General features: G+C 42.2%; 1 protein-coding gene across 2 annotated transcripts in view; it reads right to left on the bottom strand.

Moving 5' to 3' along the window:
• Nucleotides 1–17,950, bottom strand: part of grik2 (glutamate receptor, ionotropic, kainate 2) — a 384,084-nt gene that overhangs the window by 101,477 nt on the left and 264,657 nt on the right. For both annotated transcript variants that reach the window (XM_055013796.1, XM_055013797.1), the window contains exon 9: nucleotides 8,654–8,761. In XM_055013796.1, the coding sequence (XP_054869771.1) occupies nucleotides 8,654–8,761 (108 nt within the window). The remainder of the gene's footprint in view (nucleotides 1–8,653; nucleotides 8,762–17,950) is intronic.

Raw genomic sequence — 17,950 nt, 5'->3', positions numbered from 1 at the left:
ATGTTTTGGCCCACTGTTCTTTGCAGAATTGTTTTAATTCAGCAACACTGGAGAGTTTTTGAGCATGAATGGCCTTTTTAAGGTCATGCCACAGCATTTCAATCAGATTCATGTCCGGTCTTTGACTAGGCCATTACAAAACCTTCATTATGTATTTTTGAAGCCATTCAGAAGTCAACTTGCTGGTGTATTTTGGATCATTGTCCTGCTGCAGAACCCAAGTGCGTTTTAGCTTGAGGTCATGAACTGATGGCCCGAACATTCTCCTTCAGGATTTTCTGGTAGAGAGCAGAATTCATGGTTCCATCAATCACAGCAAGTCATCCAGGTCCTGAAGCAGCAAAGCAGCCCCAGACCATCAGACTACCACCACCATGTTTCACTGTTAGTATGATGTTCTTTTTCTGAAATGCTGTTACTTTTATGCCAGATGTAACGAGCCACACACCTCCAAAAAAGTTTGACTTTCACCTCATCAATCCATAGAATATTCTCCCAAAAGTCTTGGGGATCATTCAGATGTTTGTTTGCAAAAGTAAGATGAGTCTTTATGTTCTTTTTGGTCAGCAGTGGTTTTCGCCTTGGAACTCTGCCATGGATGGCATTTTTGCCCAGTCTCTTCCTTATTGTTGAGTCATGAACACTGACCTCAACCCCTTGATGCCTGAATTTATTTACAATAAAATTTAAAAAAGAACTTTTGCTTTCCGGCTGATGCTAAAAATAAGTGATTGTTAATTTGTCTATTACACATAGAACAGATACGTAATAATAACAACAGATATATAATGATTAGGTCCCACTCCGACTAGTCCTATAAGAAACTAGTGCTTGCAAAAGGTTCCAAGGTACATAGTGAATATGCACAAGCTGGCACTGGGGGAATGGATGAGCTAGCTCAGCTGCAGTGTGAATGAAAATGGTATGATGTGAATTTGTGACAATAGGTGTCAAGGGGTTAACTGAGGCAAGGGAGGTTCTTTAGATGTTGGTGACCTGGATGAATCGTTGCTGTGCTCTTGGGGTAATTTTGGTCGGCTGGCCACTCCTAGGAAGGTTCACCACTGTTTTATGTTTTCTCCATTTGTGGATAATGGCTCTCGCTGTGGTTCGCTGGACTGCTAAAGCTTTAGAAATGGTTGTGTAACCCTTTCCAGATTGACGGATGTCAATTACTTTATTTCTCATCTGTTCTTGAATTTTGTTGGATTGCATCATTTTGTTCCAAACATAAAAGTACTATAACATGACACAGGCTGTCACAGCAACTCAATGTGTGTGTTGTTATGTAGTGTTAGTGTGAAATTATTTCTGTGTGTATATATATATATATATATATATATATATATATATATATATATATATATATATATATATATATATATATATATATATATATAACCTACCTCTAATTTGCAGCAACAAGAAGTACAAGACAAGATATATTTAATAACTCATTTATAGATTGACTCTTTATTAAGTTATGTAATTTCCCAGAGGTTTAATGCTTTGTTGCATGTTTTTGTACATGAAAATTCCTCTCTGTTGTAAAGTTAAACAAATAGTAAAGGACAAAGCATTCTAAAACAGTAAAATGTTCTACCTGTAATTCATATCTTTGTTGTTCTAAGCATTAATGGACCAAAAAAGAAGCTATTTTATTCATTATATATTTGTAAAATTAATCAGTCGATTTATCAGTTACCAGACTTTTTTCTGCCAAATACTGGAATTGGCATCGGCCTCAAAAAATCCATATCAGTCAGGCCCTAGTAAACAGCACGTTGGCCCTCTCAGTAGGAAATACGAATACAAGAAAACCTCAAGAGGGAACAGCCGACCAACATACAGTAATATGCAGTTTGCAGGAACCAGTTTTCTTTTGACGCAAATATTGCCAGCTAAAAGTACCACATTAACAGGAAGCATGTGTAAGTCGGGGATTCTAACATGAACCTTTAAAGGTTTTTAAGTAACACCTTAAGTGTGTTAAAAGGGATTTAAGTGAGTTATACTCCTACTAGTCATACTAACTGTCATGTTCCTCGAATCACGGGCCAAGGAGGAGGAGTAACAGCAATTTACCTCTCTAGCTTAAAAATGAACCAGAGACCTAAACCTAGTTACAGTTCATTTGAAAATCTTACTCTCAGTCTCTCTCATCCAGATTTAAAAGCTCAGAAACCAGTTTTATTTGTTGTTGTATATCGTCCTCCTGCTCCTTACTCTGAGTTTTTATCTCAATTCTCAGACTTTTTATCTGATTTAGTGCTCAGCTCAGATAAAGTCATTATTGTGGGTGACTTCAACATTCATGCTGACGTGGACAGTGACAGCCTTACGACTGCTTTTAATTCAATATTAGACTCAATAGGGTTTTCTCAACATGTAAATAAACCAACTCATAGTTTTAATCATACCCTTGACCTCGTTCTGACTTATGGCATAGAAATCAAACAGTTAACAGTATTTCCCCGGAACCCTCTTCTTTCTGACCATTTTATGATAACATTTCAATTTACAACAATAGATTGTACAGGAGTTAAGAATAAATATCATTACAGTAGATGTCTGTCTCACAATTCGGTGACTAAATTTAAGGAAATAATACCCTCCCTATTTAGTCCAGCACCACTTACTGATATAATGGAAGGGAAGTATTATAATTTTACCCCCACAGAAGTGGATTATATTGTTAATAATGCTGCAGCCTCACTGCATACAACACTTGATAGTGTTGCACCTGTAAAAAAGAAAGTTCTATCTCAGAGAGGACCTGCTCCTTGGTATAATTCCCAGCTGCGGACTTTAAAGCAGGCGTCCCGAAAGCTGGAAAGGAAGTGGTATTCCACTAATTTAGAGGAAGTTTATGTAGCTTGGAAAAATAGTCTAGTAATTTATAAAAAAGCTCTTCATAATGCCAGGACAACATATTATTCATCTTTAATAGAGGAAAACAAGAACAACCCCAGGTTTCTCTTCAGCACTGTAGCCAGGCTGACAAAGAGTCAGAGCTCTGTTGAACCTTGTATTCCTTTAGCTTTGAGCAGTAACAACTTCATGAGCTTCTTTACAAATAAAATTATTACGATTAGAGAAAAAATTAATCTGGCCCTTCCTACAACTGTCACAGATGTATCATCGAGTACAGATACTTTAGAATTGGCTGTAAGACCTGGTGGATATTTAGAATTTTTCAGTCCCATACATCTCTCTGAACTAATTTCAATAATTTCAACATCCAAACCATCCACGTCTTTTAGATCCTATCCCAACTAGACTGTTCAAGGAGGCTTTACCTTTAATTAATTCCTCAATGTTAGATCTGATTAATCTCTCTCTAGTAACAGGTTATGTACCACAGGCTTTTAAGGTTGCTGTAATCAAACCTTTACTTAAAAAGCCCACTCTAGATCCAGATGTTTTAGCCAACTATGGACCAATTTCCAACCTCCCATTTCGCTCTAAAATTCTGGAAAGAACAGTTGCAAATCAATTGTGTGAACATTTACAAAGGAATAGCTTGTTTGAAGAGTTTCAGTCAGGCTTCAGAGTGCATCATAGCACAGAAACAGCTCTGGTGAAAGTTACTAATGACCTTCTCATAGCGTCAGATAATGGACTGGTCTCTATACTTATTTTGTTGGACCTTAGTGCAGCATTCGATACAATCGACCACAAACTTTTATTACAGCGACTAGAACATTCTATTGGCATTAAAGGGACAGCACTGGACTGGTTTAAATCCTACTTATCAGACAGGTTCCAGTTTGTGCATGTCAACAATGATTCTTCTGAGCATACTAGGGTTAATCATGGAGTTCCTCAGGGTTCTGTCTTAGGACCAATACTGTTCACATTATACATGCTTCTCTTAGGCAATATTATTAGGAAGCACTGTATTAATTTCCATTGTTACGCTGACGACACTCAATTGTATTTATCTATGAAGCCAGATGAAACTAATCAGCTAGCTAGACTGCAAGATTGTCTTAAGGACATAAAGACCTGGATGACCTATAATTTCCTACTACTAAATTCAGACAAGAGTGAAGTCATTGTATTTGGCCCCAAACATCTTAGAGAATTGCTTTCAAAGCATATAGTTACTCTGGATGGCATTACATTGGCCTCCAGTACTACTGTGAGGAACCTCGGAGTTATCTTTGACCAGGACATGTCCTTTAACTCGCACATAAAACAAATCTGTAGGACTTCCTTTTTCCACCTGAGAAATATTGTGAAAATCAGGAACATCCTGTCTCAGAGTGATGCAGAAAAACTAGTCCATGCATTTGTTACTTCTAGGCTTGACTACTGTAATTCCTTATTATCAGGTTGTCCCAATAGCTCTCTGAAACATCTACAGCTGATCCAAAACCCTGCAGCCAGAGTACTGATGGGTGTTAGCAAGAGAGATCATATTTCTCCTGTATTGGTTTCTCTTCATTGGCTTCCTGTTAAATCTAGAATTGAATTCAAAATCCTTCTTCTGACATATAAAGCTCTTAACAACCAATCTCCATCATATCTTAAAGACCTGATAGTACCATATTATCCTAGCAGAACTCTTCGCTCTCAGACTGCAGGCTTACTTGTTGTTCCTAGAATCTCTAAAAGTAGAATGGGAGGCAGAGCCTTCAGTTATCAGCTCCTCTCCTGTGGAACCAGCTCCCAGTTTGGGTTCTGGAGGCAGACACCCTCTCTATTTTTAAGACCAGGCTTAAAACCTTCCTTTTTGACAAAGCTTATAGTTAGGGCTGACTGGGGGACCCTGACAGGGTGAGCTGGTGTCTTCATTTGCACAACTGACTTCCCCTCTTGACGTCCTTTAGTTTTCCCCTAGTTATGCTGCTATAGGCCTAGGCTGCTGGGGAACCTCTCTGGATGCACTGAGCCCTTCTCTAACTACCTGTGTATTTACTATATATACCGTTACTGCATTACACTCACTCTGTTGCTGGATGCTTCAGATCTATGGTGGTTCTCCCACCAACTGGCCTAATCTCCATCTGTGGGATGCTGCTGCTGACCTTCCTCCAGACCACTGCCTCCAGCTGCCCATTTCCACCGATCTACTCTGCATTGCCCTTACTATACTTAATGTTCATCTAGATATTTTTGAATTTACCACCAGCTATATATGTAGTATATTTAATGTCAGAGCCATACACCATAGCAGTAAACTATAATCAGTTTCCATGTTAGCTGTACTTTGCATGTATCATCTGTCTTATCATGCATGTATCAAATTGTGTCTTTCATCGTCCTTGTCTCCTCCCCTCTCTTCCTCTACCTCCACCCCTCTACCTCTAACCCTCTAACTCTACCTCTCTACCTCTTTTGTCCCTCTCAACCCGTCCGGCCAGCAGGCAGATGGGTCCCCCCACATAAAGAGCCGAGTTCTGCTCGAGGTTTTTTTCCGTGTTAAAAGGGTGTTTTCCTTGCCACTGTTGCCTTAGGGCTGCTCTGGGGGTTCAGGCATATGGGTTCTGTAAAGCGTCTTGAGACAATTTGACTGTAATTGGCACTATATAAATAAAATTGAATTGAATTGAATTGAATTGAGTATTTCAAAAACTGTTGATCTTCTAGGATTTTCACGCACAACCATTTCTAGGCTTTATAGAGAGTGGTCCAAAAAAAGAGAAAATATCCACTGAGTGGCAGTTGTATGAATGAAAATGCCTTGTTGATGTGAGAGGTCAGAGGAGAATGGGCAGACTGGTTGAAGATGACAGAAAAGCAACATTAACTCAAATAACCACTTGTTCCAACCAAGGAATGCAGAATACCATCTCTGAATGCACAACACATCAAACTTTGAATGCTGCAGCAGCAGAAGACCACACCAGGTACCACTCCTGTCAGCTAAGAACAGGAAACTGAGGCTACAGTTCACACAGTTTCACTAAAATTGTATCAGAGAAGATTGGAAAACGTTGCCTGGTCTAATTAGTCTCGATATCAGCTGTGACATTCAGATGGTCAGAATTTGGTGTAAACAAGATTCAAGCATGGATCCATCCTGCCTTGTATCAACAGTTCAGGCTGCTGGTGGTGTAATGGTGTGGGGAATATTTTATCAATTAAGCATCATTTAAATGCCACAGCCTACCGAAGCCAAGTACTAACAATTTCTCTTTGAAACTTGCTCACTGTGAGAGAAAAAAGCTCAAAAAGCAGATGATAAAGGCAAAATGTACCTGTCGAGCATTTTGTTTCAGCTTGACATTTAAGAACCAACTTAACAAACTTTGATTAAAATGAAACATGCACCCATGCATGCAAGCACACACACGCAAACACGCACACATGCACATGGTGTGGCACTTTTCTTTTATACATGGACATGTTTGCATTCAACATCAATGCATTTTCAACCAACAAATCACCATTTTTGATACACCACTCTTTCACATGTAGTGAATAATGTGCAGCACTCTGACGACACAGTTGACAGCCATGTAAATCTTAAACACATAAAATCTAGAGTCCCACAGGGAGCCATGCTAGAGATGATCTCAGATCCAGAATAGCCTTGTGGCCTTTAGGAGGGTTGGTGAAGGAGAGCCCACTGAGGTGGTCTGAAATGAGAGGAGTATGATAGGGGAGTTGGGAAATAGACAGGTGCATTCTGAAGAAGCAAGGGTGATAAAGAGGATGGCAAAGCTATCAGTTTATGCTTAATGGCTTCTTTTGGCCTCTCTCAGCTCTCCCTAAGTCTTTACACCCAAGCCTCCCCAACAGCACCCCCACACTCCTTTCACCCCTTCCACCATGAGCATTACTAGACAGGGCCACAAACACTTCAATCCACACAAGTCACACACTCTTCAGGGCATCTCTCATGCCCTGTGCAAGGGCCTCAGATAGGCTTTGTAATTGCAAATCAACTCTTTAATTCAGACCTCATGAGGCTGGAGGGCTTCTGAAGGGGTTTTTATTAATGGAGTAAATTATTCATGGAGGTGCAGGCAAACACAGCAGAGGTCCAGGAGCTTCTGAGAGGTAAGCAGGATGCTGAAGTATAAAGTCTTTGCAGTTGTATGTGAGAATATTATTTATAGTTGCTGTGTTTCTTTCTTCTGATAATCACTTGAATCTAAAGTTGACTGCTGAGCACCAAAAAAGATGCCATTCTGAGAAAAATCAGACACCAATTTATATAAGTACAAACCCAAACTGAGATGTGTACAGTATGCAGTATATGAGTACACTTCATGTGCAATATTATACAATTGAATGTCAAGTAATTCAAAATTCTATCACCTTACACAGCAGTGTTTCTCAATTTTTTCTGCCAGGCCCCCCTTTGGAGGACAAGCTTGTTGTCCTCCAAAGGGGGACACAACATTTAGTCACAGGTATCTGGAACTGAACAATGTAGTAGTTTACTTTATGATCAAAACAACTTGTCAAGGTCTAGAAATTATTTAAAATTTACAGTTTTATAAATTTACAGTTAATGTCTTCTCTGTAATTTTTACCGTTTGTAAAGTTGTCCTGTGGGCCACATGTTTGACACCCCTGGTAGAAATAATCAGAGCAGATGAGACGAGGTGGTGACGTGACCAAGTACGCTGGTGTTCTAATTGCATATTAATGATGCGTTCTCCCATTCTCAAGAGTCCGTATTTGCCAAGTAAGCAAGTACGGACTTGCACAATGGCCAGTGCTGTTTGTGCGCCATGAAAAACAGGTTGACGTTAAAACAATAGTTCACCTAATTAGTTCAGATGATGTTTTTTTTTTTTGTTTTTTTGTTTTTTTAAACTTTTTCTTCTGTAAAAACTCTTATGTGCTTTGGATTGATGTTGCTGGAATACTGGAATATTCCTCTTTTGTCAAGTGTCTGCAGAGTAAGTCAATATTTGGTGTATTCACAGGCATAGTGCCCACTATTATTGTCATGCCCCAATGACTTCTGTCCTAATGCAGTGCCACATCCACCACTGTGGTGTCCTGTCACAACTATGGACTACATCACAGTGGTAGTCCTGACTAGGGTCATGCCAAACATGCTGTACCCCATCTGAGGCAAACAAGATGATCTTAGTTTCATCTGACCAAAGGATGTGCTCCCAGTGTTCATCAGGCATAGTTAATCTTACAATTATAGTATTATAAGTGCCATTTGAAGTACTTGTCCATCTGTTTTTCAAAGCAAGCTTGTGCAAGTAGCATCAAAAAAGCTTTGTCAGTCATGATGTGGTGCACTGTGACACTGAACTTTCTTGTATTTAGCTCTTATGTCACCTCTGATATATTATATATAAATACTTTTTTCCCTTTGCTGTTAGTGCGTGCAGCTTACTTGTCAGTATGTTACTTGAGCAAAAGAAGTCATTAAAAAAAAGTAAATTTGTCTCACTGTGTGTATTGAATCTATGATACCTTAATTGCAAAATAAAGAAAATAATAAAACAGAATTTGGTAAACATGCTTGGTTATCAATATTAAGGTCAGTGTGCACAGGCTTTTGTTTTGGTCGTTGTACAGACACGGCTGACGTTGAATAATTGTCAATTCTGCTTTAGTGGCAACACCATTTTAGTCCTCCTATCTCATCATTACATTATCTCAGATGTGTTCATGCTCGGTTGACTTATAAGTACGGAAACACACACTTATAACAATTAAGACACACAACCTTTTCAAGCCCCTCTTCTTTCAGACTGATGACATCAAGGTCAAAATCTGTTCTCAGGCCATTGGTCCGGTTGAAAGTGATTCTCCCAGTGAGACCATCCCAATGAGCCTAAAGAAAGAGGTACAGAAAGTCAAAATATCAGAGGAGACATTCAGCAAAAATCATCAAGGCTCATTTCCGCTTTCAAATGTGTTCTTATCAGTGTTCCAGGCAAAGCAGTCAGAAAGTGAGAAAACAGACTCTTTTGATTTCTCCCCTTTTTACGCAGTCTTTTTGTTTGTACAGTCTTCCCTCACATCAAGGTGCCTACTCAGACTCCGGGACCGCAATTGTAACAGTGGGGAGGCAATTACCCAATCTTTACAGATATTTAGGGGTGTGATAGAATACAATGGAGCATGAAAGTGGCTCAGAGTAAAGAAGGCTTTTGCTAAGGCACAGCAAATCATCACAGTACTACTCTGGCTGGAAGGGACTTCAGGGCCTATCTTTAGTTCGATGAGTGGGTGTCACAGATCTGGAAGTTATTCACTCAGCTACTCGAAAGCATTTGTCATACTGCCGTGACTCAGGGTCTGAGTACCCCTCCACTGATACTAGTGCTGTTCACAGATACAAAGATAAGTTACTTCAGTGGAGATTATTATGAATTACTTGTACTATGTGAGAATGAGATATGTGTTACTCCAACATGCAGATCAGGCCAAATAAAAAAAAAAAAACAACTTAAAATGCATTTGGACTGGACTATGTCTTCTTCTGTATTGAGAAGATGGCAGGTAATGGATTTTTTCCTTCTCCCTGATCCTTTTCAACTTGTGGAATATGTAGGTAGAGTCGGCAATACTAATCCAGTGGACATTCTAACAAATTCTGTCCATTGTATGTGAATGCATAAGAAAAAATGTGTTCATGCACTGCTCTGGCTCAACTAAATGTGGAAAAAAGCGAATCAGGGAAAGGGAGCAATGAGAGCAAGGGAAATGGCAAATCTGGTCAATTCTAACAAGCGAGCTAGCTACATATCAACAACATACAAATGCTTTGACACAAAGTATAAAAAGGGGAAACTTCATATTTTGTTGGGGGGACCAAATATAAGTCTATTTATATAAGTATAAATATAATTTTTATATATATAATTTTTATATATATATACATATATACATATATATATATATATATATATATATATATATATATATATATATATATATATATATATATATATATATATACACACACATCAGTGTTTCCTCTACATTCATTCAGCAGCGGCGGCCCGCCATTCCTCAATCCTAGCGTCTGCTCCTTCAAATTTCTTTCTTTTTTTTTGTTATTGTCGCAAATACACCGCATGTATGCACAGCAGAGTCTTGCACTGTGCCGGGTCCCCGCGCTTACTAAGGTAAACTACAGATAACTATCTTGCTCAGTATCTACTCTTTGATGTGTTGGGTTAATACAGTGGTTCTCAAATTTTTTCTGTCGGGCCCCCCTTTGGAGGACAAAAAACTTTCGTGCCCCCTCAATAACTTTGTGTGTGTGTGTGTGTGTGTATATATATATATATATATATATATATATATATATATATATATATATATATATATATATAAACTGTGAAAACATGAATATGCAGGGCTGTGTTATTTTATCTGATTCCATTTTGTTGTTTTTCACAGTAAAGATCAGGGGTGTCAAACTCATTTTAGTCCAGGGACCACATAAACCCAATCTGATCTCCAGTGGGCCCCCCCAGTAAAATCACAGCATAATAACCTATAAATAACCACAGCTCCAACTTTTCCCCTTTGTTTTAGTTCAAAAAAGTACATTCTGAAAATCCATCCATCCATCCATCCATCCATCCATCTTCTACCGCTGGTCCGGGTCGGGTCGCGGGGGCAGCAGCTTTAGGAGGGAAGCCCAGACCTCCCTCTCCCCGGCCACATCATCTAGCTCCTCCCGGGGGACCCCAAGGCGTTCCCAGGCCAACTGGGAGACATAGTCTCTCCAGCGTGTCCTGGGTCTCCTCCCAGTGGGACTTGCCCTAAACACCTCACCAGGGAGGCGTCCGGGGGGCATCCTAATTAGATGCCCGAGCCACCTCATCTGGCTCCTCTCTACGCGGAGGAGCAGCGGCTCTACTCTGAGATCCTCCCGGATGGCCGAGCTTCTCACCCTATCTCTAAGGGAGAGCCCAGCCACCCTGCGGAGGAAACTCATTTCAGCCGCTTGTACCCGCGATCTTGTTCTTTCGGTCACTACCCAAAGCTCGTGACCATAGGTGAGGGTAGGAACGTAGATCGACCGGTAAATTGAGAGCTTCGCCTTTCGGCTCAGCTCCCTCTTTACCACGACGGACCTGTACAGCGTCCGCATTACTGCGGAGGCCGTAGCAATCCGCCGGTCGATCTCTCGCTCCATCCTTCCCTCACTCGTGAACAAGACCCTGAGGTACTTAAACTCCTCCACTTGGGGCAGGACCTCATCCCTGACCCGGAGAGTGCACTCCACCCTTTTCCGGCTGAGGACCATGGACTCGGATTTGGAGGTGCTGATCCTCATCCCAACCGCTTCACACTCGGCTGCGAACCGATCCAGTGAGAGTTGGAGGTCCCGGCATGATGAAGCCAACAGGACCACATCATCCGCGAAAAGCAGTGACGGAATCCTGAGGTCACCAAACCGGACCCCCTCAACACCCTGGCTGCGCCTAGATATTCTGTCCATAAAAATTATGAACAGAATCGGTGACAAAGGGCAGCCCTGGCGGAGTCCAACTCTCACTGGAAACGAGTTCGACTTATTGCCAGAGATGCGGACCAAGCTCTGGCACCGGTCATACAGGGAACGGACAGCCTGTATTAGGTGGTCCGTTACCCCGTACTCCCGGAGCACTCCCCAGAGGGTTCCCCGAGGGACACGGTCGAAAGCCTTCTCCAGATCCACAAAACACATGTGGACTGGTTGGGCAAACTCCCATGCACCCTCAAGGACCCTGCTGAGGGTGTAGAGCTGGTCCACAGTTCCACGGCCGGGACGAAAACCACATTGCTCCTCCTGAATCCGAGGTTCGACTATCCGGCGGACCCTCCTCTCCAGTACCCCTGAATAGACCTTCCCGGGGAGGCTGAGGAGTGTGATCCCCCTATAGTTGGAACACACTCTCCGGTCCCCCTTTTTAAAAAGAGGGACCACCACCCCAGTCTGCCAATCCAGAGGCACTGCCCCCGATGTCCACGCGATGTTGCAGAGGCATGTCAACCAGGACAGCCCCACAACATCCAGGGCCTTGAGGAACTCCGGGCGGATCTCATCCACCCCTGGGGCCCTGCCACCAAGGAGCTTTTTAACTACCTCGGCGACTTCGACCCCAGAGATGGGAGGATCCACCCCCGAGACCCCAGGCCCCGCTTCTGAATCAGAAGGCGTGTCGGTGGGATTGAGGAGGTCTTCGAAGTACTCCCTCCACCGATTCACAACGTCCCGAGTTGAGGTCAGCAGTGCACCATCCCCACTATACACAGTGTTGACAGTGCACCGCTTTCCCCCCCTGAGAGAAACAACAGTAAGGAACTGTCCCCCCACCCGAAGGCGAAGGGAGGCCACCCTCTCGTCCACCGGGGTAAACTTCAACACACAGTCACCGAGCCGAGGCGCAATGAGTATTGACACCCCTGCTCGGCGCCTCTCACCATTGGCAACTCCAGAGTGGAAGAGAGTCCAACCCCTCTCGAGAGGGCTGGTTCCAGAGCCCCTGCTGTGTGTCGAGGTGAGGCCGACTATATCAAGTCGGAACTTCTCAGCCTCGCACACCAGCTCAGGCTCCTTCCCCGCCAGAGAGGTGACGTTCCACGTCCCTAGAGCCAGCTTGTGTAGCCGGGGGTCGGTACGCCAGGCTCCCCGCCCCTGGCCGCCACCCAACACACATGGCACCGGACCCCTATGGCCCCTCCTGCGGGTGGTGGGCCTGCTGGAGGGGGGTCCCACGTCTCTTCTTCGGGCTGTGCCCGGCCGGGCCCCGTGGGAAGAAGCCCGTCCACCAGACGCTCTCCATCGAGCCCCACCCCCGGGCCTGGCTCCAGGGGGGGACCCCGGTGACCCGCGTCCGGGCAAGGGACTCGTGGTTCCAAGATTCTTTGTCTTCATTGGGGTCTTCTGGGCTGCTGTTTGTCTGGTCCTTCACCCAGGACCTGTTTGTCATGGGTGACCCTACCAGGGGCATAAAGCCCCCGACAACATAGCTCCTGGGATCATTGGGACACGCAAACCCCTCCACCGCGATAAGGTCGCAGCCCATGGAGGGGCATTCTGAAAATATTCACATTTAATGAACTATCTTTTTTACAAAATATTATGAACCTGAAATTTCTTAAGGAAAACAAGTTCAGTTTCAACAGTAGCCTATTATGCCTCAGTTCATCATTTACACATGCATTGTAACTGCCAAATAACAGTTTATCTACAAAAACACAAAACATTCAGTCACAGGTATCTGCAACTGAACAATCTAGTATTTTAGTTTATGGTCAAAACAACTTGTCAAGTTGTAGAAATTATTTTAAATTTACAGCTTTACAAATTTACAGTTAATGTTGTTGTAATTTTTATCATTTGTAAAGTCGTCCCGCGGGCCGAAATGGACCGTCTGGTGGGCCGGTTTTGGCCCACAGGCCGTATGTTTGACATCGCTGGTAAAAATAATCGGAGGAGATGAGAGGAGTACGTGACGTGATCGAGTACGCTGGTGTTCCGACTGCACATTAACGATGCGTTCTCCCGTTCTCAGGAGTCTGTACTTCAGAGTCTGAACGGCCAGTGCATATACCATAGATATATACAGAAGATCATTATTATTATTATTATTTTTATCTATGGCATATACAGTCTATGGGGTCAGCACAATTTCAGTATTGTTGTACGCCGTGAAAAACAGGCCGACGTTAAAACAATAGTTCAGCTAATTAGTTCCGTGTTGAAGGACCTTTTCCTCCCAGTCGCCCGCGCCCCCCTTGACATGCCTCTGCGCCCCCCCAGGGGGGCGCGCCCCACTATTTGAGAAACACTGTGTTAATACAACATTGATGTTCGAGAGCGCCACCTTGAAAGTGACATCAAGTCAAGCATCCAGGCACCAGGTCAGAGAGTCAGAGGAGTGTCATCTTGGAAAATAGGGCTGCAACTTACCGGAAAAAAGTTATTAGCTTAAGATAACTCCTAATATATTTTACAAGTTAAATAGACATTCACAAAATATTGATGTCCAGCTAATGCTATGTAACATATCGGTAGCTTCAGTTAATTGGGTCCGGTGCCAACCGGAGTAGTGGTAGTGTCGCTAACATGAGTAAACTATTGACAGCATTAAGCTAATATCTACACGCCATGATGTAACGGCTAACTGCATTTTCAGATGAGCTTCTTTAAATATTTATTTTTATTTATTTTTTACATTCAGTCTTTAAAAAGCCATTTTCAACTGGCCATTCAATAAATACGTTGTACAAGTAAAATCTGCAGTCAAATGTCATTTGTTTATGCGTAATGGCTCCCCAGAGAGTCTGCCACCGCTGATGAAAAAAATCCTAGAGGAAACACTGCATATATATATATATATATATATATATATATATGTATATGTATATATATATATATATATATATATATATATATATATATATATATATATATATATATATATATATATATATATATGTATGGCCCTACTACTGTTCAAAAGTTTGGGGTCACTTGGAAATGTCCTTATTTTTGAAAGACAAGCAGTTCTTTTTTCAATGAAGTTAAAATTAAATGTATGATAAATCCAGTCTAAACATTGTTAATGTGGTAAATGACTATTCTAGCTGGAAACAGCTGATTTCAAATGGAATATCTACATAGGGGTACAGAGGAACATTTTTAGCAAAAATCACTCCTGTGTTCTAATGCTATATTGTGGTAGCTAATGGTGTTGAAAGGCTAATTTGTTGTAAATTGTTTAGTTTGAATGTTAAGATTCATGCATTTGTACTGTTAGAGGATTTATTCATTCATGTGTTGGATATAGTGAGAGAGAGATGATTTTATTTTGGTGAGTCAGGAGGTGCATATATTTCCTGAGCTTTTATTTTTTGATATGAACAGGAAGTAGCTAGGCCCGCGAAACGTACATGTTCCAAAGGTCATGTTAGTGTGTTCCTCTGTAAATTCAGCATTTGATGTTCAGTAAAATGAGCAGAGTTCTGAACAGAATCTCTCTGGATTCATTTAAGAAGCTTCCACTTTGCAATATTTTGGTGCCGAAACCCCGGAAAGTAAGACTTTGAACTGACGAAGTTGGAAGCTAACGGTGCTAAAGCTAATGCTAGCTACTGCGGAGAGACAATGGCTGAACGTTATGATTGGATGAGACGAAAGCGAAGGACTATCCGCACCTTGACCACCAAGCTAATGAGCCAAATTGAAGAGGAGGTGAGCAAGGATGAACTGATAAAATCTGCGAAATGCTGTCAGTATTAACAAGCAAACAAGAATGCTTAATGGATTTGGATAAAGGAATTGAGGATGAAATTCAAGTAGAGGACCTAGAAGAGGAGATTGCTAAGACTCAGGAATACCATGACCGTATTCTGACATGGAAAGCGCACGCCAAAAGGCTCATAGAGATGGCGTGGGACTCTGTGAGACCATGGGTGAGTGATACAGCTTCCATAAGATCCATGAATAGCCAGGCTGGTAAACTGCCCAAGCTAATGATCGAGAAATGCAGTGGAGAAATAAGTCGGTGGCAAGAATTGTGGTCACAATATAAAATGGCTATTCACAACAATGATGCTCTGAGTAAGAGCAAGTTTTCATATTTGAAGTCATATTTTAACTGGAGCTGCATCAAGATCTGTTGCAGGACTGACAATGACTGATGATAACTATGATACAATTGTAGGCCTACTTCAGAGCCGTTTTGGAAGAAAAGACATTGTCATCAGTGCACATATGTCCAAATTACTGAACCTGAGCCCTGTGAGAAAATCATCAGATGCTGTAGCTCTAAGAAATCTGCACGACAAATATGAAATACAAGTTCGCAGTCTTGAATCATTGGGGGTTCATAGTGACATATATGGATGCCTGCTGTGCCCAGTACTGCTTCAGCTCATACCAGAGGACATAGCTTTGGCATATACAAGAAAGTCAGACCCCATTGGTAAATGGAAGGTGCTTGAGCTCATCCAGTTCCTACAGAATGAGGTCCAAAGTAGAGAGAGAGAGCACTGCAACTTACAAGACCAGGTCAGACACAAAAGGGCCTTCCACCAAATAACAGAGTTAATAAACCAACACCTCTTTCCAAAAATAAACCACAGAAATGGAATGCTCTCAGCGACTACATTGCACACAGCAAGTATCAACCCCAAGACCTGTGTATATTGCAACAGTGAGAATCATCAACCAGAATCCTGTCCTAATAATTCTGTAGCTACCTGCAAAGACATACTGAGAAAGCAGGGAAAATGCTACGTGTGCCTTGGCCTAAAACACAAGGCAACATTCTGCAGAGTTAAAGGTGTTTCATGTGCATTGTGTGGGCAAAGACATCACCAGTCAGTGTGTGATAAAAATGAGGCTAAGACAAAAGTTGACAGTGGCAATACAGAGGCTGTTGTGTCTTCAGTGTCCAGCACAGTGAAACTGAAAGATACTGCTCTAAATACAGTTCTGCTTCAGACAGTGAAAGCATGGACAGAGAGCCCATCAGGCAGAAAAATAGTACGCTGTCTGTTGGATGGAGGCAGTCAAAGAAGTTTCATTCATTGGAGTGTTGTGAAAACATTGAGACCACCAGTGATAAGACGAGACATTGCATCTACACACCTTTGGATCCACTACTCCTGTAACGACGCAATGAAACATTGGGAAGGTGCTACTGCAGGATGTGTGGAACACCCAGCAATGGCATGAGATTGAAGCTGTGGAAACACCTTAAGTGTGCAGTGCAATGATAAAGGTACCTGGTGAACCCAACCAAGAGGAATTTAAGAGAAAAGGTCTGCAGCTTGCAGATTTTTCTTGTGCAGAAAATGATACTCCAGAACTGTCAGTGTTAATTGGAGCAGACTATTACTGTCAAGTAGTTTCTGGGAAGATCCAGAGGATCACAGAATCACTTGTGACTGTAGAAAGTATATTTGGATGGGCTTTACAGGGGCCAATTTCAACCTCCCGTGTAACAGATGCCGCTTGTATGCACACAAGTTTGGATGAAGACACGGATCTCAAAACAGCTTCATGCATTTGGAAAGTGGAGTCTTTGGGCATTGTGCAGGAGAAAATTCAGAGCCCAGAGGACACAGAGGCTTATCAGAACTTTGAACAGACTGTGAGATTCAAAGATGAGCGCTACCAAGTTGCTTTACCGTGGCGACCAGACAGACAAGACCTCTCCGACAACTTCAGGGTTGCGAAGAAATGATTTGAAACCCTCAAGAGGAGATTTATGATGGATGCAACTCTGTACACAAGATGCAATGATGTCATAGAAGATTACCTGCAACAAGGCATCTGTGAGGATGTGCCTGACAATGCTTCCATAATAGAACAGCAGGAGACTGTAAAGTATTATTTGCCACATCATGCTGTGCTTCGAGAAGACAAGGTAACAACCAAACTAAGAATTGTATTTGATGCATTATCACGTGAAGAAGGTTCCCCTTCACTGAATGACTGTTTACTGACAGGGCCTAACCTGAATCCAAATTTGCTGGATGTGCTAGTCAAATTTAGACTTAACCAGATAGCCTTCACAGCTGACATTACCAAGGCATTTCTGCAAATAGCCTTGGCAGACAAAGATAAAGATGCAGTGAGGTTCCTGTGGCTGCATGGACCCCCAACCAAACCAAAGTGAAAATGAGCTGCACATAATGAGAATGAATAGAACGGTGTTTGGAGCGTCACTGAGCCCATACCTGTTAGCTGCCGCCATAAGAAACCACATTAAGCAGTATCAATCTGAGCAGCCAAGGGCAGTGAAGGCACTAAAAGAGTCTCTCTATGTTGACTATTTTATCTGCAGCTCCCATGATGTTTATGAAGCCCTCACAGTCACTACCCCAGCAAAAGAAATTCTTTCCCATGCTGCCATGAACTTGTGTAAATGGGTGACAAATTCACCAGAGCTGAAAGAAAAGTGGGCACAAGTTGGAATGGAGCACAAAACAGAAACAGACACCTGTGGAAATGTGCTTAAGGTGTTGGGACTAGTGTGGAAATCAGAGAAGAACAATTTTGTGT

Source organism: Amphiprion ocellaris, chromosome 9 (assembly GCF_022539595.1).
Source record: "Amphiprion ocellaris isolate individual 3 ecotype Okinawa chromosome 9, ASM2253959v1, whole genome shotgun sequence".
In the NCBI taxonomy this organism is placed as follows: domain Eukaryota; kingdom Metazoa; phylum Chordata; class Actinopteri; family Pomacentridae; genus Amphiprion; species Amphiprion ocellaris.
This window is presented reverse-complemented; position numbering and strand designations above follow the sequence as displayed.